We start from the raw sequence: 26,393 nt of genomic DNA, 5'->3' as shown, positions 1-26,393 counted from the left end.
ATTGTTATATACTAAGGTTTTTGTTTTCCTGTCTATTACCATCTTTGGTACATGTGAACATTTTTCAGTTCCTCCTGTGGTATCAGGACTTTGCTTTCCATATGGACTCACCTTCCATGCAGTCAGGGTCTGCTTTTACCTGATGGCTTCAGTACAAGGTTCCTGATCCATCCTGTCTTGATGATAGTTCTCCCTCTTCCTTGGGGGGCTTTGCAAGGCTTCTGTTGTACCCAAATGCTTGAGTGGCGGGAAGTGAGTTATGTCTTTCAGATGTTCTTGGGATGTGCTTCTTTTGTGCTGCTTGATAAGTGCTTGTTTGTTCCAGTGCATTCCAATATCGTGGGCGAGTGGCAACTCCATGTCCAGCAGCTCTCTGGAGCCCTTACTGGGAAATACCACTGGACTTGTACCCACTTAGTGGTGATTTTACATGTCTGGGCAGTTGTTGAGCTGTTCTTGGATCAGCCAGTGATGGCATGGATGTCAAATTCAATTTAAGCTCAAAACTTTATTCATAAATGTCTGTTTAATACACTTATAGTTTGGTTTGCTGGCATCTGTCTTTGTTGTAGCTGCCTTCTTGACTGCAGTTCCGGCTTTGGCAGTGCTGGCCAAATTGCTCGCTCCCTCCTGCAGATGGTGGTGGTGGGATTTTACTTGGCACATCTCATGTGTTGGCAGGCTGTGTTGGCCCAGTCTTTAGATTTTTTCTGGTTCTTAACCCTCCTTTCTGCCTTCCCCTTTTTACCTCTCCTCTTTCCAAAGGAGGCTGTAATTTTGGCTGCTGCTGATACTTTTTGGTCCCTCAGTCAGGTTCTTCTGCAGAGGAGTTCTGTCTCCTCTGCTTAGAGACAGTTCTGCATGGTTGGGGGCCTTGCCTGCTGTTGGTTTGGCCCTGATGTGGGTTTCTTTGTTTATATCCTTCTCATTTTCTGGCAGAGGATAATTTATTTGGTTTCTGGAGGGATAGTTTGGTTACTGGTGCTTGATTTATCCAACTAGGAGTACATCATTTGTTGTGACCAGTTGTAGCAGTTAGTTGCTACTTGAATTTCAACTTTTCTACTTCTGTGGATCTGCTGTCAATATGATTTCCTTGGTTCCTTGTTCCATGGCACATTTATCCCAGATTGTTCACAGCGTCATTAACGCTAGCCAGCCTGCAATCTTCCTGCTAACCCACGATGTTCACAAGTTAGGGGCTTTAGCTGCTGTTTTTGCTAGTATGTCGTGGTTTGATATTCGGGCTCAGGCATTATAAAGGTTTAACAGGGTCTTGGTAACTCGTCAGTGTTCCTGGTCCCAGTTGGGCTTGTGTTGCCCTGAGCCGACTTTCCCAGCCCAGTGTCTCATCTTTGGATTTAAAGTTGCTACCTCTTCTTTTAACTAGTTTCATTATTTCCTTCTTTGTTATTGTTAGATTGTTTCAGTGAGACACCAAGTGGGTCCTTACAGAAGCCAGACACTAAATGTTATATAATGATTCATAGCTGGCTGAAAGTCAGAATCCTCTGTGACACCCCCATGTTGGTGGCTATATGCACAAGGGGATTGAAACCCAGTTTCAAGTGAACCATTTGGATTTAAGTGAATCATTTACAGAGATTGTTGATTTTTTAAGTGCTTCATTTAAGTGAGCCTTGCAGTTGTTTGTATTGCCTCACTTGCTTTCTGGATGCTTTCTTAATGTGGTTGATTGTAATAATCCCTAGCTCTCTGTGGCTCTGTGAAGGGGCCAGGTTTTAGTTCTGGTTTCTGGTAAGCCAACAGGACACCTATGACTGTTGTGGCTCAGTAACGGAAGCCAACTCATTGAGTTAGCTCAGGGAGCCACAGGCTCTACCAGAAAGACATCTCATTACATTTAATATTAGGTTTTCAATTAGGTTCAATGCCAGCTAATCATAAACATATTATAAAAACTTGCATTGAGTGCTTATTCTGTATGAGGTATTCTTTTAGCTCTAATAATGGCTTTAATTTATAAAATACTAGCTACACTATGAATGAGATTTGGTCATTTCGATACTTTAGGTGCACATTGTAAATTTTTTGCAATTTTATGCCTAATCAGTTTTATATCAAAATAAGTAGGCCTTCTGAATTTTTAACATAAGTTTATCATTAGTAGAAAGAACCATTGAAGGACTCATATTATTTGTACTGAAGTTTAAAGTAATACTGCAGGAGGAAATATGAAATGAACTTCTAAATGCTTTATTACAATGAGGTATTTTTCTGGGGGAGCCCCTTCAGCTACCCGGAGCTATCCGGGCTGATATGAAAGTATTAGACCCCTGCCATCAGTCAAAGCGAATGGAGTTCTTAGGCCTATCGGGGACCATGAGCCAGAACTTGGCCCCCTCAGAGAGGCACGAGGAGCAATGGCCTATAGAAACCCCCGTGTGGTTGAAGGTATTCTATGTCTGCCATCGACCGGGTCAGACACCCAGAAAGGTAAGTGCCCCAAAACAAACATCTATTCTGATTAGGAAATTGCTACTGAAAGCCAAACTAGTGAACAGAACTCCCCCAAATAGAAATGTGCAAACGAGCATGACATCACCACAACGCTGTCTGAGCAGCTCCCCTCTCCCATGGAGGGGGAAGGGGAATGTCCCCTGACCACCCCCCCCCCACCCTCATTGGCTATCCACACCCCAGTTCTGAGGCTGATGTGAGACTGGAAAGGTCGTGCGACTCTGGCTCCCGATTCCAGTCCTGTGCCTTGTGGTGTGGTGCTATCGTTGAGCCAGGAGTATATTCACAAGTACTTGGGCTGCATGCGCCTTGGGTCACCTTCCCTAGGTGCCCCTGTAAGTATTGCCCTTGGGGCTTGGGTCCATCTTCTACAAGTCACCTTGGGGGCTAACTCCACGAGGTCTTTTGCTACTTGATGATTGGCCATCCTTGGAGTTAGCTGGGGTGTTTCTTTCATCCCTGTTTGCCTCTGTTTAGCGGGTAGTATTCGTCACTGGTTGAGGCACAGGCTACTGTGCAGCTAGTTGTCACCTCTCATAGCGGCTGGCTCTGTTCCGCCTGGGTACGTTGTCCTCTTGCAGGGTTTTTCTTTTCTTTTTGTTTTCTTGCCTGGTAGGAAGTCTGCCCCTTGGTTTTGGTCTCACCCGATTGTATCTTGGTGGTCCCCCGCTAGGCCTCCGTGAGTGAACACGTCCCAGGGGTTCAGCTTCAGCAGTTAAAGGGATGTGGTGGATCTATTTTTTGCTTCATGTCTCACATGTTGGCAGGCAGTGCTCGCAACCTCCTTGGAATCTGTTTGGGCCCTGGCTCTTAGGTTTTTGTCGCCTTTTTGTCCCCTGCTGTTTATAGATATTGTGGCTGGGCAGTATCTGCAGGCAGCTTCTTCTAGTTGCCGTCCCATGTCGGACTTGTTGGTTATTTGGGGGGGGGGGGGCCTTCCGGAAGGGTCATGCCAGGGCTCGGGGTTCCTCCCATCATGGTAGGTCGGAGGTGCCAGTTTCGGTGCCGGCGCTACCTCGGACCCGACTTTGTCGGGTTGGTGCGGTGATCGCTCTGCTCGTAAATCGGGTTCTTGCAAGGGGCGTCGGCCCTTTCGCGGTTCGTCCCAGTGACAGGGCAATGGGGGAAAAGAGAAGCTCGTGCTGTTCGCTCACGCCGGGTCTCACGATTTGTGAGCTTTTTGGGTCGTTTCGGACAGCCTGTGGTGGCGTTGAGTGGCCCCTCCTAATTCTAATGGGGGTTCAGGGCTGGTGGGGCAGGCCTCTTCTCCTGTGCTCTGTCTGATCATCTTGAAGTGGCTGTGCATAGGCGTGGTTGAAATGACGGCGTTTCTCAGGTGGTTTTCCGGTTCGTTTACAGTCCCGAAATGTGATTGTGCGAACCTGAGGTTCATTCTGGACTTGTCCTGTCTGAATCCCTGGGTCTATTGCTTTTCTTTTCAGATGACTACTCTGTCCCAGGTCTGGCTTCTCTTGGATTCGGGCACTTGGATGGTGTCCCTGGACCTCCAGGACGCACATTGGCATGTTCCGATTCATCCGGGGTTCAGGGACTGGCTCGGTTTTTGTGGGTGTCAGGGTTACTACTTTCGTTGCCTTCTATTTGGCTTGAATCTGGCACCTCACATGTTCACACGCCTTACCTGGGTCATGGTGGCCCATCTGCGTCTCTTAGGGGTTCGGGTTCTGGCCTTCCTTGATGACTGGTTGGTGTGGGCTCCAAGCCAGTCCACTTGTCTAGTCGCCAAGGATTTGGTTCTTTTCCAGCTCGCGGGTTCGGGTTCCTGGTGAACTGGAGGAAGTCCCATCTGGTTCCCTCTCAGGTTCGGTCTTGGCTGGGTCATGTGTGGGAGTCTCGGACTGCTTCCTTGTCTCTCTCCTCCGGAGTCTCGCCTTTAGCTGTGGTCCCGCCTTCGCCTGTTTCTGGAGGGCTCCTGGGTCACCCAGCAGTTGCTCGAGGGGTTGTGCGGGAGCCTGAACTTGCCGTGATGGTCTACCCACCGGGTCGGGGTTTAGCTTCATTGGCTGCTCTGGTTCCTTCGAGGATGTCCCTTCCACCTCTTTTGCGATTGCTGGGTTCAGTCTCCGGATGCCTTGAGACAACTGCTGCGTCACCAGCTTCCTCTTCGGGTTTTTCAGGGTACAGTGCCTTGGCGCCTACCCAAGCTCTCGCTCGATGTGTTCACGGATGCTTCATCTCTTGGCTAGGGCTTTGTGACCAGTGCTCACCAGGGGTGGTGGGGTCCGTCCGTCCATCGGGCTCACAGCACGTGCGGGAGTTTGTGGCGGTGTGGGAGTCGGTTTGGAGGGTTTCGACTGCTCCCCAGTGGTTCATTGACTGAACCAAGAGGGTTCGATGCAGTCCTTGGCTCTTTGGGGTCCTTGGCTCTTTGAGTTCTCGGGACTTGGCTCTCCTTGCCGTTCACGTTCGGGAGGTGTGCAACATTCTGGCGGACAGCCTGTCTCGGTTCATTTCCCTGTCCGCGGAATGGATGGTCGACGCCGACTCATTCAGTTGGCTTCCCTGAATGTACGGGCTCCTGGAAGTGGACCTCTTTGTGTCGGCGTGGTCGTGGCGTTTCGGGATATACGTGGCACTCTTCCCCAAGTGCGAGACCATTTGGGTCCATGCTTTGCGGCAGGACTGGTCGAGGTGGGGTTACTTGTACGTCTTTCCCCCCCTGTTCAGTTGTTGCTCCAGGTCCTAGCTCGCTTAGAGACTTAACAAGGGAGAGTAGTCCTCTTGGCTCCTTGGTGGCCAGCCCAGCCTTGGTTTCAGGCGCTGCTTGTTCGGTGTCTGAACCCAGGGGGTCATCCCGCGACTCCGCCCCTTTCAGTAAATCAGATCGGTCCGCTACGAGGCTGGTTCGATCTTCTCCTCGAGTCTTTGTGTATGGTCTTTCTGACTCAAGTCTATCGCTACTTGTATGGTGAGCAGGTGGCTTCGTTATTGGTGTCCCACCTGCGTGCTTCTTCTCAGCGGCAATATGAAGTTTCCTGGCGTTATTTCTTGTCCCTTCACCGGCTTACTTCGGTCTCTGTTTGGGTGGTCTTGTCCTTTCTCTCGTAGTTGTTTCAGGACCATCATCTTATGCTGAATACTGTCGTCTTGTATTGTGTGGTGCTGGTGGAGCCGCTTCAGCTTGCGTTCATCATTGATGTTACTTTGGCTCCATTCTGCAAGCTGTCTTGGGCATTGTTTCACCTCCGGTCTGCTTATGCACTGCCTGATCTGTCCTGGTCCTTGGATCAGGTGCTCTCTTTTTTTATCTTCCCCTTGTTTTGTGGTGGCCCCTTTGATTCAGGATTGTTTCTCCAAAGCTCTTTTCTTGTTGGCATTGGCCTCTGGGGGTCGGATAGGGGAGCTTTATGCTCTCCTCCAGCGCAGGGATTTCTGCTCTTTCGGTCCTTGTGGTAGGTTTGTTCGTATGCAGCCGTCTCCTTTTCTGGTGAAGAATGAGACTGCTGGTTTCCGGAGGGATCCTTGGGTTGTTGATGGTTGGTTCGGCCGGGGGTACATCATGTGTTGTGTCTGGTTGTGGCTCTCCGCCGTTACCTGTGCACCACAGCCTTCATGGCCGGGGACGCATTTTGGGTTGACCTGGTTTTCCTTCTTCCCTGTTTCAGGGTTCTGGTCTTTCAAGTCATCCTGAGGGTTATTTGGTCCACAGTCTCTCCCTGTGCCCAGGGAGAGACTGTGGACCAATGAAGCAATCTTACGTTCGTAAGATTGCTTCATTGGCTGCCGCCTTCGTTAACATGTCTTGGGCTGACATTAGGGCGCTGGGTTTTTGGAGATCGAACAGGGTCCTGGCCGCTCGCTACCTTGTCAATGTTCCTGGTCCCAGTCGGGCCTGTGCCATATTGGGTCGGCAGTTGCAGGTAGTTGTCTCGACTTCGAGTTGAGGAGCGAGTGCCGACTGTCTCCCGGGTAAGTCCCTCTTGTTTTTGCCTTTGGGTAAGTAGCTCCAGGGAGCCGAAGGGGCTTCTCCCAGAAAACCAGCATTGAATGTAATAAAACGCCATTTTATGGGTGAGACCCGGAGGCTCCCCAGCAACCCTCCCTCCCTCCAGTTGGTGATTTTTCGCGCGTTTTTGACTTCCAGCCTCAGAACTGGGGTGTAGATAGCCGACGCAGGGGTCTGAGACTTCCCCTTCCACCCCCTTAGAGAGGGGAGCCGGTCGGCCGAGCGGACAGCACGCTGGACTTGTGATCCTGTGGTCCTGGGTTCGATCCCAGGCGCCGGCGAGAAACAATGGGCAGAGTTTCTTTCACCCTATGCCCCTGTTACCTAGCAGTAAAAATAGGTACCTGGGTGTTAGTCAGCTGTCACGGGCTGCTTCCTGGGGGTGGAGGCCTGGTCGAGGACCGGGCCGCGGGGACACTAAAGCCCCGAAATCATCTCAAGATAACCTCAAGATAACCTCAAGGGGGGGAGCTGTGCAGACAGCGGCCCGATCACGTGGTGACATCGTGCTCATTTGCTCGTTTTCATTTGGGGAGTTCTGTCCACTAGTTCAGCTTTCAGTAGCAATTTTTTTTAACCAGAATAGGGGGTTTGTTTTGGGGCACTTACCTTCCTGGGTGCCTGACCCAGTCAATGACAGACATAGAATGCTTTCAACCAAATTGGGGGGTTTCTATAGGTCATTGCTCCTCGTGCTTTTCTGAGGGGGCCAGGTTCTGGCTCGTGGTCTCCAGTAGGCCTAAGAACTCTATTCGCTTTGACTGTTGTAGGATCTAATACATTCGTATCAGCCCGGATAGCTCCGGGGAGCTCCGGGTCTCGCCCAGAAAATGGCACTTCATTACATTCAACGCTGGTTTTTTGTATGTAAGACAGCAGTCATAATATGATCTATTATTAGTACACAATATAAAGCAAAATTCATTACCTTGTATCATAATAAATGAAAATTTGCCTTTTTATTTAAATTTAAGAAGGCATCTCGAATAGCCAAAGGTGTTGTTCCTGGAACAGTAATATTCCATTGTACTATATTAGAAAAGAGTAGGAGATAATATTTTTAGGGTTTCTTCAACTTTTGCGAGAAAAAGATAAACTAAGGCTTGCCTCTGTATTTTGAAAAGTTAAGTTTGCCTTTAACTTTTGTAACATTTTTTGAAACAAAAACAGATATTGTGAACTGAAGCTTTCCTCTTTTATTTTGTATACACTTCCTTATACTGTACTTTAATCTAATTTATATTTACCCTGCTAAACGGAAACGTTCATCTTATACCTTTTATATATGCTTAGGTACTGTTATGCCTTTTTATACATGCTTTTATTCTTTGCCTTAAAACCTTAGTTTCATATTTTTCCTTGTTCAGTATTTATCCCAATGATTTTCTTCCCTGGACCATTTACCTTCTTCCTCTATTTCTTGAAACTGTAATATAGTTAGTTCTTAAGCACACTCACTATCTGAACCTTAAACACTCAACCTATCTGAACAACATCTCCTTATTGGTATGAGTTACTCATTTCTCCTTCTTATTCCTGTCAAAACTGAGCCTATAAAGTGTGGCCAACCCTTCCTTTCCTGTAATTCCTATTCCCTCTGCTGTACAAAACCAGCTGTATCTGTCCCTGAGTGAGCAAGGCTTGAAATTACCCTAAGACAACCCACCACCAGCCACCACTAGCAAAGCCTACCAACAACTGCACCAAATGCCAGGAACCACATATAAATCTTGGGGCCAGGTTAGGACTGCACCCGGGAACATACGAGATCACGGGTCTATGGTATTCCATATGGTATGTCTTGATTGTTCAGGGGTTTTACTGGCCAAGTATTTTGAAAAGCACCCTTTTAGTAAGAGATATCTGCACAATCATGTTGTTTATGTGATGTTCCCCAGTTTCTGTAGTGTTCTGCTCTACGGTATTGAATTATGTAAGTTATCACAAATAGAAAGGCTTAGGATTCATTAAGTGTTTATTCATAAAGTGTTTTGTTTTGAGATTATGAATTTAGAATGTTGTATTATTGAATAATTTGAGAGTTGAGAATATAAGTAGCACACAATGGCACTGCTTGATTCATGTGCTTTCTTATCCAGGTTATTGTATACATAAGAACATATAAAGTAAAAGATTATACCAGTAAATTCATTAACATATTTCTTTATTGCTCTGCTTCTAATATCAAAGATTTATGCACATTTGGGTATCAAGCACTTTATATTTTGGTCAGAAACTATATATTCTATTGAACTTTAATTTAAATATAATAACTTCACCAATATTTTTTATGTGTTTATAATTTTTGTTTATTATTATTAAGAAAACGTAGTTAGTTTGTGTTATGGTAGGCTGTGTGGTACTGGTGGTGCAAGTCTGGGTTATGTGAATGCACAAGTGTGTGTGTGTGCGTGTTTGACCACAGCATAAGTGGGTGTGTGCACTGGTATCACAGCGTGCATGGGTGTGTGCCGACTGCAGCAAGGTGACTGACCTGGGGCGGTGTGTTTTCTAGGTGTGCACTCCCCGCGCAGTGCTCACCACTTCCCGCCAGCCCCGGGCCACCACCATGACCCACCCGCACCCCCTCCCCACCTGCCACCAGCTGCAGGCGGCCACCTCCCCAGCCCACACTCTGTACCACCTTCCTCCTTAGCCCATCCCCATATGGGTCACCACCACCCTGGGTCTCTCCCCACTTCATTAATGGCTTCTGCTGGTTCCCCAATGGGGTCAGTAGCAGGGCCGGTGGATGGTGCTCATATGATGGGGGGAGCACCTATGGGTGGGGGTGGACCAGGGAGTGGTATGCCAGGGCTGGTTGGAGGGGTAATGCCCACGGGCTACGAGGGGGGTCTCCCACCCCACCCCCACAACTATGAGGTGGCTGCCCACTACTATGGGGCCCCTGACCCAGCCAGGACCTCTTCGGGTAAGTCCTCTCCTGCCCACCACCCATCATATGCACATCACAATTAGGTAGCATTCATACTCATTGTGCACATCACAGCAAAGTAGTATTCATATTAATGTGCACATCACTAATATGTAGTCATAATAATCATGTGCACATAGCAAGATAGCCATATTTTATTCGTATGCACATCATACCAACATTACTAAGACCAGACAATTTTTGTGCTTATTTCTTGTGACAACTTGAGATAAATTTGAAGGAAACCAATAATCATGTGAACTCTTGTAAATAAGTATTATTTTGTATCATAGGAATAAACAGTATAATTTTAATTAAAGATAAAATTTGACATTAAAACAATCACCTTAATCTTTTTTAAGTGTAATTTTAAGGACTTAAATAGTCATAACAAAGGGGAAATAAAATATGTATTTATATGATAGTAAGTATAGGTACAGTATTTGTACTTTAACAGGTATAAAGGGAGTATAACAGTATCACCTGCCATAGGATTAAAAATTAATCATACCGATAACAGTAAGAAAGCAAATATTATGTGTTTTCTTGAAATATATTTGGCAGTTAGCACCCAAATGCTTGGGAAAGATTCTGTATGCACTACCACAGTAGGAATACAGGAAAGGGAGTACATGTTAAAGATAGGAAAATGAAAAATATGGGCTGAATATTTTTATTCTCAAATGCTATACAAAGGAAGAATGCTTAGAGTAGAAAGTTTATAATGAAATAACATGCTGGGTAAGTTGCATCACATTTTTCTTCATAGGAAATTTCACTGACTGGCAGACTGAAGGCACACAATCAATATAATGTATATAAGAAATGTTAACAACCATATTGCTGCTGAAGATTCATCAGCATTCATAAGAGAGTGTGCACTTGCGTCACCAAGTGCTTGTGTTTTTTATTGATATCTTTTTGCATGAAAGGCAAAATGATCATTGCGTGCCATACTGACTTTATAGATTTTCAGCAAATTGTGTGAATTATCAAGGATTGGATGCTGTGAGATATTCTGAAATCTTGCAATAGTAATTGCATAAGTGCTGATGTATCTGTTGTAAGTAAAAGTGGTTATCGTGCTGAGCTGTGATAACTGAGCTAGTGCTTTCAAGTTCGAATCGATGTTCAGTTTTGAATCCATTTTCAACTAGTTCTTATCACAGTTTGACTACAGTATCCTCACTGGCTCAGAATGTGAACCCAGCTGTTCACAGTCTGGCTAGTTGGGGTGAAATGTATCTTACAATCTCACTTGATCTGCAATAATGACTCCAGAGCTCGTGAATGAGTAGACTCATAAGAGAACTTAATTTTGGCCTTTGCAATATGAAGAGGCATCATCTCAGTTCTTGCTAGGGGCCTAGTCCACAAAAAATTGATGTTGCTGACTATTTCACACTTCCTTTTCGTGCTTGTTATATACAATTCTGTACATGCCTATTTGAGACACATTGTGTATATATACAAATACCCTGTTGATGAAATTAATTAGAAAATAAATTCGGAATACCAGTATACAATATTGTATATACTGTATGCAGAAAAAAATGTGATAAAATTGATTAATGGGGGATTTGGAGTACAGTATTTTCTTACAAACGTGACCCCCCTTACTTTACCCTTAAACTCAACTTCCACATAAACAAAAAAAATTGTCTTTCCAGCATTTAGAATATTTTTGGGCAATTAAAACAGGGTTATGCAATATTTCCGAGCAACTTTGTAAATTATGGATGATCTTGCTATGTTTTCATATTGGCATTGCAAATATTTACTGTTGAACAGAACTATAAAGCAAACCTAGGTACACAGGTCACAGAGGTTTATTTTGGATTATAATATGAGCCAAAAGGCTTATTTTAGATTATAATTTAATATTTTGGAGTAGATCATATTAAGAAAAGTTGCCAAGAAGCTGCAGAATCCAGCAGGACTTTTTTTTCTGTTTTACACTTGAACACTTGAACTTTTGTAATATCAGTCTTTCTCGTTGAATGGCAAATTAGCACTATGCTAAGTTGGTTTGTAAAAGTTGGGTACAATATATGAAGACTGAAGCTAGCTGAAAACAAAATTAACAGAACCTAATTAAGGCAAACCTTTAACCTTATGAATGAAGAATAACCTATCTTGACCTCTTTAACCCATCTAACCTATCCTAACTAAATATATCCTTTCCTAACCTAGCCAAACCAAGTTTAACCTAGTCCAACAGTGCTTAATTTTACCTAACTAATCTTACCAAGCTAACCTTCTTAGTTTATTATAAACCTATCATCTAATTCAGATATAGCCTAATCAATTGGTCGCTGTTTTCCTGTGAAACAAATTTTTACAGGAGTTTTGGTGTTTTTTTATCATTGAACAAAAATTGTAATACAAAGATTGACAAGGATGAATTTATGGGATCATGCTACAGGCCAAAGTTGCTTTATGACCTTTAGACATTCAGTATAGCAAGTATTAATGAACGATCTAAAAGTTGGTTTAGGTTACGCTATGATATGTTACTGTAATCACATACAGTATGCAGCATCTGAACAGATTAGCTAAATAATCCATCACATGTATATTACACACATATGTTTTAAAATCTGGCCAGTATCTAAGAAATCACTTAAAATCATACTAGAAATGTCTGGCTATATTGAAGAGTACAGCATATTCTTCTGTATGCCAGCTTGTTCCTTGGAGCGCTTCCGTAGTTTATTTGGCTCGATAAGATGGCAAACATGATCCATTGTCTGCTATGACATTCCTCGATCCAGTTATCAGACATTGTTATATACATGGAATTGGCATTAGGGGAAGTTAATGGGCACCAGCAGAGAGCCATAATTTGACTGTAAATACCAGTATTTCAGCCTATATATCCGTTGAAAATATTAAATATTATAATTCATCACATCTATTGTGACATCCCATAGCACAACAAGTATCAGGTATTATTATTTTTTTAGGATATGCTTGGGAGAAAACTGGATCATCGTCTGCAGGTCGGCATGAGCTGACCGGCAGTATGGCGATGTCAGCATAGCGTGACGTTACGTGCACACTCTCTATAGAATGATGTAGGTACTCTAAACGGAGATGTGGTATTTTTATCAATAATATACATAAAGGACAACCATATACTGTACTTAGATGAGAGTTGACTAATTTTAGAATAATAAACATTTGTAAACTTTACACAAGTAATAGATATTGTAGGTAGGTACACTTATTTCTATACAGTGTGTGTGTGTATATATATATGTGTATAATACACACACACACTGGCCAGGCTGGCCAACATAAGAACGGCATTCAGAAACTTGTGTAAAGAATCATTCAGAACTTTGTATACCACACATGTCAGGCTAATCCTGGAGGATGCCGCCCCAGCATGGAGTCCATATCTAGTCAAGGATAAGACCAAACTGGAAAAGGTTCAAAGGTTTGCCACCAGACTAGTACCTGAGCTGAGAGGTATGAGCTACGAGGAGAGGCTACGGGAATTAAACCTCACTAAAGCCTCCCAAATGAGTCACATAGAAAGAACTTTTTTAGTGTCAGAGTGGTTGAGAAATGGAATGCATTAGGAAGTGATGTGGTGGAGGCTGACTTCATACACAGTTTCAAGTGTAGATATGATAGAGCCCAATAGGCTCAGGAACCTCTACACCTGTTGATTGATGGTTGAGAGGCGGGACCAAAGAGCCAGAGCTCAACCCCTGCAAGCACAATTAGGTGAGTACACACACACACACACACACACACGCACGCACGCACGCACGCGCGCGCGCGCAACAACGATCACAAAAACACTGATCCAAGTATGCGGAAAAACCACATGTGAAACAGAGAATGCTAAATGCATTTTTGGTTCAATTTGCCTTCATCAGTGCAAAATAGAATGAAGAAGGAAACATGGTAGGTAGACCTTATACCCACTAGGGCAGGTCACCTGACCACCAAGATAAGGGATGAAACCAACTGATAAAAGGGGGACAAAAAGGGTGAAGGAAAGGGGAAAATTAGGATAGCTGTATAAAACAAAAGCACTGGATAATATACAGTATATAAGTGCTGCTGGATGGAAATAAATAAACAAACACAGATTAACTGGATGCTATATTGTATTGATGTGCTATATTGAAGCCTATATGGGAATCTAATTTGTACATGCCAGGCCATACATTAAGGCTGTTGTTACATTGTTTGATCAGAGCGGACTCGATCACATTTCGTTCAATGAAACACCTTACTTTTAACAATGTATTTTGCCCCTCTGATGTCGATAGAATGATCACATAAACTGGAATGTAAATATAATACTCTGGAGTGCTGGGCTGTATGAATAGCATATGAATGTTGTTTTAAATGTGAGGAAAGAGATTTACCAGTCTGGTCGATGTAAACACATACACATAGCAAGCGTTGGAGTACAGAGCCACAGAGATTTTACAGGAAAGAGATGGTTGGGTTGACTGCATCTATCTGGACCTAAAAAAGGCTTTCGACAGAGTTCCACATAAGAGGATGTTCTGGAAACTAGAAAATATTGGAGGGGTGACAGGTAAGCTTCTAACATGGATGAAAAATTTTCTGACTGATAGAAAAATGAGGGCAGTAATCAGAGGCAATGTATCGGACTGGAGAAATGTCACAAATGGAGTACCACAGGGCTTGGTTCTTGTACCAGTGATGTTTATTGTCTACATAAATGATCTACCAGTTGGTATACAGAATTATATGAACATGTTTGCTGATGATGCTAAGATAATAGGAAGGATAAGAAACTTAGATGATTGTCATGCCCTTCAAGAAGACCTGGACAAAATAAGTATATGGAGCACCACTTGGCAAATGGAATTTAATGTTAATAAATGCCATGTTATGGGATGTGGAATAGGAGAACATAGACCCCACACTATCTATATATTATGTGAGAAATCTTTAAAGAATTCTGATAAAGAAAGAGATCTAGGGGTGGTTCTAGATAGAAAACTATCACCTTAGGACCACATTAAGAACGTTGTGCGAGGAACCTATGCCACGCTTTCTAACTTCAGAATTGCTTTTATATACATGGATGGCGATATACTAAAGGAATTGTTCACGACTTGTTAGGCCAAAGTTAGAATATGCAGAGGTTGTGTGGTGCCCATATCTTATTAAGAAGCACATCAACAAACTGGAAAAAGTGCAAAGGCATACTACTAAGTGGCTCCCAGAACTGAAGGGCAAGAGCTACGAGGAGAGGTTAGAGGCATTAAATATGCCAAAACTAGAAGACAGAAGAAAAAAATGTGATATGATCACTATCTACAAAATAGTAACAGGAATTGATAAAATCGATAGGGAAGATTTCCTGAGACCTGGAACTTCAAGAACAAGAGGTCATAGATTTAAACTAGCTAAACACAGATGTTGAAGAAATATAAGAAAATTCACTTTTGCCAGCAGAGTGGTAGACGGTTGGAACAAGTTAGGCGAGAAGGTGGCGGAGGCCAAGACCGTGAGTAGTTTCAAAGCGATATATGACAGAGTGCTGGGAAGATGGGACACCACGAGCGTAACTCTCATCCTGTAACTACACTTAGGTAATTACACTTAGGTAATTACACAACCTGCTACACACGAGGGCGAGTTCTTAATTAACATGGACTTAACTGTATTATTGTTTTTGAACACTGGGTTAATATTAAGGTTTTTCAAGGTTGAGGCAAGATTTAGTAGTCCATCAAAATATGGTAATATCAACGAGATTTTTAGTTCTGGTTTAGACGTGGGAGCTTGTGTGTAGAACATCCATTTTGCTTGACCAAATGCGACATCCAATACAGATTTTGGGTATTTTAACTTCTTTCCAATTTAAAATATTTTTGTTATTTCTTAATAAAAAAAATACGTTGCTGTTGGCATCATGAATAACGATGACTACGTCCAAAAAACCAGCATTGAATGTAATGAAACACCATTTTCTGGGTTTTGACCTGGAGGCTCCCCGGAGCTTACTAGGCTGATATGTTAATGTCAGACTTTGGCATCAGTCATGTGTATGGAGTTCTGTGGGCCTACCGGGGACCACGAGCCAGAACCTGGTCCCCTTAGAGAGGCATAGGGAGCAATGGCCTATAGAAACCCCAGTGTGGTTGGAAGCATTCTATGTCTGCCATCGACCGGGTCAGGCACCCAGAAAGGTAAGCGTCCCAAAACAAACCCCTATTCTGGTGAAAATTGCTACCAAAGGCCGAACAAGTGGATAGAATTCCCCAAAAAGAAACAAGCAAACGAGCATGACATCACACGTCGCCGCACCGCTGTCTGCGCAGCTTCCCCCTCCCCAAGAGGGGGAAGGGGGAAGCTGCATCTCGCATCTTTTTGGGTAAGCGTCCCAAAACCCCTATTCTGGTGAAAATATTGCTACCAAAAACCGAACAAGTGGATAAAACTTCCCTAAAAGAAACGAGTAAACGAGCATGACGTCACATGTCGCCACGCCGCTGTATGCACAGCTCCCCCCCTTTCAGGGAGGGGAAAGAGGGAGCCCCATACCCCCTATGCCAGGTATCCACCCGTCAGTTCTGAGGTAAGATGTCAAAACACGTGAAAAAAACGCCGATCAGAGGGAGGCAAGGATGCCAGGGAGCCTCTGGGTCTTACCCAGAAAATGACATTTCATTACATTCAATGCTAATTTTCTGGGGGAGCCCCCTTGGCTCCCTGGAGCTAACTACCCACAGGGGAAAAACAGAGGGACTTAGCTGGTAGGCGGTCACTGCTCACCACTCATTCAGACAGAATGCCAAGCCTCCAAAGCAAAGACAGGACCATCAGCCAGCCAGGACAACTCTGGAACCTTGTAATGGACCCAGAAAGGGAACAAAGTCTCAAACCTGAAAGAAGGCAGGTCCATCACCAAGGCATAATCTGGGTCACGCAGGAGGTAAGCTGCAAGGGCTGCCCGCACCGCAGAAGGTTGGATGCGAGAAGCCAAAAACCTCCGGAAGGACGGAACCGATGCACCCAAGGGGACACGGAACCGAACTTGGGGAGGAGCAGACACCAAATTCAATTCATACACAGACGGGGGAAAAAGAAAACCCCACTCCTTGTAACAAGCAGCCCCGCTCAGAGGGCAGAAAAACCCAGGCGGGGTTTAGTGGGTCCCAAGGCCCCCAAGTCAGCCCTCCCCCGCACCCAGGATCCTCCACTGCAGGACTCAGGGCTGAGTCATCTCCCAAAGCACAGGCATCAAAAGACAAGGCCGGCGCGGCCGCGTAAGCCAGACGGAAGGGAAGTCACTGGTCAGACCCGGTGGCTTCGGCAGGGAGACCAGACTCGAATGCCTCCATTGTCACACTGGAAGGGGGCATACCCTAAGGCTGTCCGAGTCTCAAGACCAGCTAAACCCTGCTCCGGCTCCGAAACCTCAGGCTCTTCGAGGCCAAAAGCAGGGGGGGGAGGACCAGAATGAACCACAGGAGGGGAGGACCAGAATGAACCACAGGAGAAGGGGGGGGGGGACCAGAATGAACCACAGGAGGGGGAAGGGACCAGAATGAACCACAGGAGGGGAACGACGAGGGGGGGCAAGCTGAACCAAGGTCGAAGCGACCCCCACCCCCAAATCCGGGTCCCTATAAGCAAAATGGGGCAGCCCCGGGGCATCCGGGTGAGCAACCAACCAAGCGCGTTGCAACAACCTGAAATGCGCATGCAACACCTGCACTGCCTGTTCCTGTAAAACATTATCACTAGACTGGGTAAACCCTGGAAACACAAACCGTAACTGTCTCTATTTTTCGCTTGTTAAAACTTGCAATAAAGTTGTTATATCTTGGCTTAATGTGTTTATGATGTATTAGAACGTTGTTACAACTTATTGGATTGGTTGTTATAACTGGTTAGGAGGTGTTAAAACTTGTTCGAACGTTGTACCAACTTCGTAGTTTTGGTGTGTGTTTGGCGGGAATGGAGTCATTAACAAGCAGCAGAACTCACAGGACTCAGGGTCGAAAGTGTCACAGACCCAACAGGCAGTGTGACCGAGGCAGAAACAGTGAGGGGTCACCCTGAGACAAGGAGACCGATCAACCCTCAAACTCGCACGAAGTGAGGGGGGACTGGGGTCACATCCATCGGACCCACACGTCTCCCAGGGGTTTCCCAGGGGCCCTGAGCACTTAACGAGACTCACGCCCAGGTAAGCCCAGGCAAGGTCCTGCTAACCGGTGTCCAAAACTACCAAGTAAACTCACTAAGACAGAACCCCAGGGACGTGTACACTAGCAGGGGGCACCACCAGAGAAGAACCGTAATAGGTCAAACACAAGTGGGCAAGAATCAGGGCAGACCCCCCTACAAGGCAAAAAGAAAAAGAAAACCCCGCAAGAGAACAGCGTACCCCAGAGGAACAGAGCCGGCAGCTTTAATTGGTGAAAACAAACTGCGTAGCACCCTGCGCCCCACCAATGTAAAACTGCCTCCTACCCTAAGGTAAACAAGGGAGACAAAACACCCAAGTACCCTAAGGGCGGCCGAAATACCGAGCCGTAAAACGGCCCAACAGAAGCAGGACCCAAGAAACTTGTGGAAGGTAACCCCAAGCTCCAAGGGCAGTACTTACAGGGCACCTAGGGAAGGAAACCCCAGGTACATGCAGCCCGAGTACTCCTGGCTCTCGCACCCTTGGAAGACAGCCACCACACTCGAAGCACAGTGCTGAAACAATCACTGGAGCCAGAGCACACGACCTTAGCCTCTAGCATCAGCCCAAGAACTGGTGGGTGGATAGCCGGCGTAGGGAGTATCTGGGGGCTCTCCCTTCCCCCTCCCAGGGAGGGGGGAGCTGTGCAGACAGTGGCACGGCAACATGTGACGTCATGCTCGTTTGCTGGTTTCTTTTAGGGGAGTTATATCCACTTGTTCGGCTTTTGGTAGCAATATTTTCACCAAAATAGGGGTTTGTTTTGGGATGCTTATCTTTTTGGGGTGCCTGACCCAGTCAATGGCAGACATAGAAGGCTTCTAACCACAAGGGAGTTTCTATAAGCCATTGCTTCCCAAGCCTCTCTGAGAGGACCAGATTCTGGCTCGTGGTCCCCGGTAGGCCCACAGAACTCCATACACATGACTGATGCCAAAGTCTGACATTACCATATCAGCCTAGTAACCTCCGGGGAGCCGAAGGGGTTCCCCCCAGAAAATGAACCTGTTATTGGATGACAGAGATACTTGCTTACCTATTAATAGAAACCCTATTGAAAAAGTTATTGCACATTTTAACAGAACTTTAAAATCTTGCTCAAGAATGATAAGGAGTTGATTCTTAAGTTTTTAATTCGTTCCCCCTTCCCTACCATATCTATATGGTCTTATTAAAACACAAACTCAATAATCTTGCAAGACCTATTATTAGTTCTGTTGGATGTATGGCATATAGACTTTCCAAATGGCTTGTCCAAGTCTAGTCCCTGGTAGGAAGTTCCATTTCCAACTCACACATAACAAACAAGTTGGACTTGTTTAACAAGTTGTTTGGTTTGAAATTAAATTTTGATTTTTGATGTAACGGCTCTGTTCACTAGAGTTCCTGTTGGCGTTCTTACGGGATCAACTTCCTAAATAACTTTACCTACTAACACCATTGTTGAACTCATAAAATTGTGCATTAAAGATAATTATTTCAGCTTTAATTATTCATTTTATAAACAAACATTTGGCACAACGATGGGTATTCCTCTCTCCCCGGTTTTGAGCAATTTTTACATGGAGTGTTTTGAAACAAATACAGTGAGGCCACAACTTACAAATTTAATCCATTCCCAGAGATGGGTCGTAAGTTGAAAATTTGTAAGTCGAAACAAATTTTCCCACAAGAAATAATGTAAATTGAATTAATCCGTTCCACACCCCCAAAAATATTAACTTAAAAATACATTTTATTCTGAATAACACTCATTTTTACTAGCAACAATACAGTACCGTATGTATATCTTACCATGAATGAGAACTCTGTTGGGGTATGAAAGAGGGTGAGGAGGAGGAGAGGTGTTAGTGTTTGGAAGGGGAGTTGCATTCCATTATAACATCAGGCAGTGATGACTTTTCTAGGGTACTCTCACTCCTATGCTTTGCCTGCATACCACTAAGACCTGCTTGTGGCTCACTGCATGTTTTTGTCACTAAAAACCTGTCTAACGACACTTTTTTCCCCCACGTTGTACAGTAACACTTGTATGAAGTGAGACATCTCATTGTTATTAAAAAGGTTAACACAATGGCCTGCTACAGCTCGATTTTGGTGACACTTTTCAGCAAAACTTTGCAATTTTTCCCATACTGCACACATTTTCTTAATAAATGAGGAAGGGACATCCTCTACTCTACATCAACAACCCTCATTTTCATGATTACCAATGATCTCTTGTTTTTCCTCTGTGGTCATCCTCACATGTGTTTTCTTAAGTTGAACCTTACCACTGACTTTCTTGGGACCCATGGAGTGATACTTGTATATGATAATTACTTTTAAAAGCACAACAATAGTGACATTCTTTACAAGCACAATCGTCTCTAAGCAGGAGGCTTTGATAAATTGAAGCGGGGTTGGCCGTGCCATCAGGAACCACGTGATCGGTCGACCCATACCCGTATCAACAAAGTCGCTAGTCGAGGCAAAGGTCGTAAGTTGAGTCGCATTTTCCAATGAAATTTGTCGTAACTCGAAAAATTCGTAAGTAGGGGCAGTCGTAAGTCGAGATGCCATTGTATTTTACCCAGGATTTTACCCTCGAATTTGGTGTGGTATAGGTACGTTGACGATATTTTATGCCTGTGGCCGGTTAACCATGACCAAACTGATTTTCTCATTCAACTTAATTTGCTGGTTATGTCAATTAAATTCACAATTGAGAATGAAGAGAATGGTGTTCTGCCTTGTTTAGACATCATGATTCATAGAATCGGTAAGAGGGTCATTCCATGTGAATTCACCAAAGGCCTCCCACTCGACCCTTTCTAAATCTAATGAAATTTTGTAATAAAGTAGCCCTAGACCCCCAAATGAAAATGTGCAAAATATTAGAGCTCAGTCTGCTTTGGTTCTTAAATAACAGGTCCATATTGAATGGGCTCTCGTCCCATTAATGCGTAAATACCACAAAAATTGCCAACTTTGACCCTTTGTTAAATCACGATTAGTGCCCATAGAGGTGTGAAATTTAGCATACCAGGGCAACATTTGGTGCGGAATACAGTAGTGTAATCAAAAATGAAGTTTCGGTAGCCATTTAGCAACCAATCCATGCTAATATCACTGCCAATATATCTCAAAATATCTCAATATGTGTCATTCCCAATTTGGTTTTGAATGATACCATTGGATAGAGCAGATTTTTCTGTACAAGAGTAACTTTTATTTAGATTGGGATCTGAATTCCTAGTTCAGCCACAGGACTCTGAAAATGACACTTTTATATGTGAGGCGTACGTATATTGTAGGCTATTGCAGGCTGTCAAATCCAGAGCATGGCAATTTGCAGAAGGCAAATTTATCCATTATTAGTGTAATCCTTGCTTTGGTCCATGGTGGCTGAGCGACTACTAATCTAAAAGATTGGCAACCTCATCGCCTAGGGGCCACGCCAGGCAAGGCTAGCAGCCACAGGCGGCCCACTTTCTCACAGGTTCCCAAGTCTGTTTGTTAGTTGGGTGTCTGACAGGTTCCCAAGCCTCATGTGGCGTCTTATCCTACGATTATCCTCTGCATTAGCTACTGTGATTGGTCACAAATCTTTTCGCTTTACATAACATTTCTTCTTGAAGGAATTGCAGCAAGTTTTTGCAAAAATTCAAATTTCGTCAACAGCAAAGCTTCATGATGGAGGCATACTTGAGATTCTCCATCCAAGTTCAGTTTACTTTGCTTTGCTATCAGTTTTTGATCTTCTGCACTATACTGTTTTAGAAACTTCAAGCCTTTGTTGGGAGTGGAGGTTGTCAAGTGACATTCAGAAGAGCCACGCTCATGGCTAGCAATAGCACATGGCAATAAACCAATGGAATCCTGATTCATGATGTATCCGTAATCGAATTCAATTCAAATTATTTAACTAACTGAATACAGTAATTTCAAGTAAGCCCTGTAATACATTAATATTAATATTGTTTTTTATTTATTTGTGTATTTATTGCAAGTAAATGCACAGATAAGTAAACAGCAATGTTTGACCTGCTGACACGATACTACAAAGATGTAAAGATAAATATAGAGCAGGACCAAAAATAGCACTGATTTTTTAATAATAATTCTGAATCCCACCCAAAAATGTTCTACCCAATGAAGCTTAAAATTTTTCCAATTAGTTTGGATATGAAATTGCTAGCAGTCACGAATCGGTGCACAAAGAAGATGGAGAATCATAATTTGATTTTTTCGATATTGCACCAAGTAATGTCATTTTCAGAGTCCTCTGGCTGAACTAGGAATTCAGATCCCAACCGAAATAAAAGTTACTCTTGTACAGAAAAACTGCTCTATCCAATGGTGTTATTCAAAACCAAATTGGAAATGATGCATATATCAGCTATCACAATAGCATACAGTATATTAAAAAAATATTAAAATTGGTTTTATTAGAAAAAAATAAGTTATTTTTTTTTTTTTTTTTTTATCGGACGATTTGCATGAAACTTATACACCTGACTGTACATAAGCCTATCTGTAAGGGTGCCAATTTTGGAGAAAACTGGTTGATGTCAACATCAGCCACAGATGGCAGCACCTTAGACTTTATTATTTTCTTATTTGTTTTCAGTAGTTTCAACTAACATAAACGTTCAAATAACTTTTTCATTTTTTATTCAATTTACATGAAACTTACACCTTATATGTAAAGTACAGTGGTACCTCGCATAACGATTGCCCCAAAAGACGAATATTTTGGGTAACGAACGGCCCGATCGGCGTCAAATCGTCCCTTATGACGAACGCTGGTTTGAGTAACGTCAACACCACATGGTGGGGTCGCGCTGCTTCTTGCACATTCTTAGACGCCTCCGACGATGCACATAAATTATGTTGTTCTTGTTTAAAGATGCTAATGATGCTGGGATATAAAAGGGTGACTACTGAGATGTTGCAAAGCATTGACGTTTTTGTAGGAAAAAAGAAATGAAATGTCTGATATACAACAAATGTCAAAAAGGTTCGTTCGGTGTTCGGCAGGTAGGCTGCTCCATTATAACAATCTTTCTTTGTTTCAAATGTGTTCCATTTGTTTTTTATTTGTCATTTGCGTCTCAATAATGGAGAAGCCTACCTTACATACACTGAATAAACCATTATGACATTTTCCTTTCTTCAAATGTGTTCAATATTTATTTTTCATTTGCCTTATAGCAAAAGGTTCGTTCGGTGGTCAGCAGGTAGGCTGCTCCATGTTTCTTACATACAAAAAACGTAAATAATAAAAAAATGAAGAATTTTGAAAACCAGTACAAATGTCAAAAAGGTTCGTTCGGTGGTCTACAGGTCGGCTGCTCCATGTTTCTTAAAAAAAAAAAAAAAACGAAAAATAAAAGAACTGTTGAAACAATTTGAAAAATGGACAAATGTCATAAAGGTTCGTTCAGTGTTTGTCGGGTAGGCTGCTCCATTATTGAGACGTAAGTGACAAATACAAAACATATGGAACACATTTGAAACAAAGAAAGATTGTCATAATGGAGCAGCCTACCCAACAAAAACTGAACGAACCTTTTGCCATAACGAATATGAAAGACAAGGGCTGCTGGCTGGGTTAGTACTGCGTGAGCAACCATTTGTGGCACACGTGCCTCTGGCTCTCAAACACCTGTCCCACACGGTGTTGAAAGACTGTGCTCAGTCGGTGCAATTCAGACCCTTTTGTTTGAAGAACATAAGGGTCATAACATTGGTGAAGCTAGGCGCAATAAGGGCTTAACACAACGGTCGGATGCCAGTGATACAGCACCTATGAGGATGATACAGCAAGCGTATCCAGGTGTAGCTCTGAGCCCCACCCTTGCCATCTCTAATGTATATAGATGATACATAGATGAATCGTTTTCTGCGTTCAGTGATGATGCATCTGATACAAGTAGCATAGATTAACAGTGTTAGCGGCTTCCATGGTGGTGGTGTTCATTGATATTTTCAAGAATACCTGAATCTTTTCCTGACTGATGGACACTCTTTGAGGCTAGCTGAATCTCTTCCTGACTGATGGACACTCTTTGAGGCTTGCTGAATCTCTTCCTGTGTGGGACCTTACAAAGCGATCTTTTCAAGACTACCTTACAAATTGAGCTTTTCCTATAATCGTTTCAATACTACTTTATGCTTTACAAGCTTGGCTACATACCACCTACAAGTACTAAAGCCAAGGGTGCACGCAAAAACAGGAAGCAAAAATCTATCTGTAGCTGGTGCAAGGAGAGCAAAGTCGCGCTGTGTACCACGGACTACTTCGTTGACTATTATGCACCTCCAAAGTACTGAGTGTGTAATACAGTGTGTTACTGTGTAAATAGTATGTGAAACTGTACATATTGTAATATTAGTGAATTTTTACCACGTAATATTGTGACAATAAACATTTATTGTGGACACATTACTGACACATGTATCACAGTTTCATGGAAAATTATGAACATTCTACTGTATACATATTGTAAAGGTCACAAATATGCATCATATACGATAAATGAAACAAATAAAACCGCATTGGAAATGCATAGAAAAAATATTTGAAAATATATTTGTGGCAACACGCGGTGCTTGAATGGCCTGCGCGACCGTGTCTGGGAGCTTCACACACGGGCGACCAGGCCCTGATGACGTCACAGCGCACCTTGTCCACGCCCTCACAGCCAAAGTAAGTGGAATTTGGTAATTATTTTTACATAGACATGTTCAGGGACGGTAATTTATCATTTTACAAAGAAAAATTTTATTTTGGGGAACATTTGATGTCATGCACTCTGGGGAAATTTCACAATAAACACAGTGCATCACACTGGTTACATGGGGGGACACTCGTTTTGTATGACGTCCGTTTCACATGACGAACATGGAACGGATTAAATTCGTTATGCGAGGTACCACTGTATATGTGTCTACACTCGCGACTTAGCGTTTTTTCCTAAGTTCATTTATTGATTTTATAATAGCAATAAACATGACATATTTGCATAATTTTTGGGGGGAACTTTGACTATTTGTATTAGGAAAACTAAAGATGTTTTGGAAACTCCCTAAGTTGCAAGCCTTTATTATATGCTAATGTGTCAGAAAAGTGACATAGAATGATTATATCTGAAAGGTATTTTTTTTATTTACACTTGAAAATTTGTAAAATCTCCCTTTCTATTTATGCTGCAGTACTGAAACTTGGAACAATTGCAGCCCTTTTTATATACAACTAGTCAAAAAATAATGGTAGACATTGAACAACTTTTATGAAACCATGGTAACGCCCCCTTAAGCATTTGGTCAAGTTCAAATGTTGGTCGAGTTCTACAAACAAGTTCCCAAGTCTAAACCAGAACTAAAAAACTCGTTTGTATTACCATATTTTGATGGACTAGTAAATCTTGCCCCAGCCCTGAAAAACCTTAATATTAACCCAGTGTTCCAAAATAATAATACAGTTAAGTCCATGTTAATTCAGGACTCGCCCTCATCTGTAGCAGGTTGTGTGTACTCCATCCCTTGCAATGAGTGTGCATGTGTTTACATCGCCCAGACTGGTAAATCTCTCTTCCTCATGTTTAAAATCAGCATTCATATGCTATTCATACAGCCCAGCACTCCAGTGCATTGTATTTACATTCCTGTTTTTGTGATCATTCTATTGACTTCAGTGGGGCGAAACGTACTGTTAAAAGTAAGGCTTTTGTTGAACAAAATGTGATTGAGTCAGCTCTGATCAAACAATGTAATAACAACCTTAATGTAAGCCCTGTCATGTACAAATTAGATCCCCATATAAGCTTCAATAAAGCACGTCAATACAATATAGCATCCATTTAACATTTTCGCCCGCCGGTGACAGTCTGCGTCTGAAATTAAAAATAAAAAGGGGCTCATTAAAATGAGCGCCTTTAGATTGCATACAATTTGATACCATAATGAACGATGTAACATGACAATTGGGGTCGGAACACTGGAAAGATTATGTATACTTGTGTAGTGATGCACGTCCAAAATTAAAGTATTTGTTAAAATTACATTTTTTTTTTTTCAGTGTTATACAAGAGTTGTTACATTCTTGTACAGCCATTAGTACGCGTAGCGTTTCGGGCAGTCCCTGGAATACGATCCCCGCCGCGAAGAATCGTTTTTACAACCAAGTATCCATTTTACTGTTGAGTTAAACAGAGGCTACAGTTAAGGATTTGCGCCCAGTAAATCCTCCCCGGCCAGGATACGAACCCATGACACAGCGCTCGCGGAACGCCAGGAGAGTGTCTTACCACTACACCACGGACACTGGTTCTATACATTACACCTTTATACATTTATTGTTCGATTTTTATGGGACCAGTTTTAAAATGCGCGCTTTTGTATTGCAAACAATTTGATACCAAAATGAATGATGTAAGCTCAAACCCCGCAAGCACAACTAGGTGAGTACACTCACTCACTCACTCACTCACAGGGGGGGGGGGACCAGGACCAAAGAGCCAAAGCTCAACCCCCGCAAGCACAATTAGGTGAGTACACACACATCTGAACTCAGCATTCCACTTCACCTGATCTTTCAGGCATCCCTGTGTACAGGAATTGTAGCAGACGTGTGGAAACGGGCTAACATAGTTCCAATCTACAAAAGTGGCAGCAGGGAAGACCCGCTCAATTATAGACCTGTATCATTGACAAGTGTAATAGTGAAAGTATTGGAAAAACTAATCAAAACTAAATGGGTAGAACACCTGTAAAAGAAATTATATAATATCAGACAGACAGTATGGTTTTCGATCTGGAAGATA

General features: G+C 43.2%; 1 protein-coding gene across 25 annotated transcripts in view; it reads left to right on the top strand.

Annotated features, from left to right (window-relative positions):
• Window positions 1-26,393, top strand: part of LOC123760692 (nuclear receptor coactivator 2) — a 562,651-nt gene that overhangs the window by 479,582 nt on the left and 56,676 nt on the right. For 16 of the 25 annotated variants that reach the window (XM_069328371.1, XM_069328357.1, XM_069328359.1 and 13 more), the window contains one exon: window positions 8,964-9,380. The exons of 7 other annotated variants lie outside the window; for them this stretch is intronic. In XM_069328371.1, the coding sequence (XP_069184472.1) occupies window positions 8,964-9,380 (417 nt within the window). Of the gene's footprint in view, window positions 1-8,963; window positions 9,381-12,349; window positions 12,461-26,393 lie in introns of those variants that run through there. 2 more of the 25 variants (XM_069328369.1, XM_069328375.1) reach the window with 2 other exon arrangements.

This window comes from Procambarus clarkii, chromosome 21, assembly GCF_040958095.1.
Source record: "Procambarus clarkii isolate CNS0578487 chromosome 21, FALCON_Pclarkii_2.0, whole genome shotgun sequence".
NCBI classification, from domain to species: Eukaryota; Metazoa; Arthropoda; class Malacostraca; order Decapoda; family Cambaridae; genus Procambarus; species Procambarus clarkii.
This window is presented reverse-complemented; position numbering and strand designations above follow the sequence as displayed.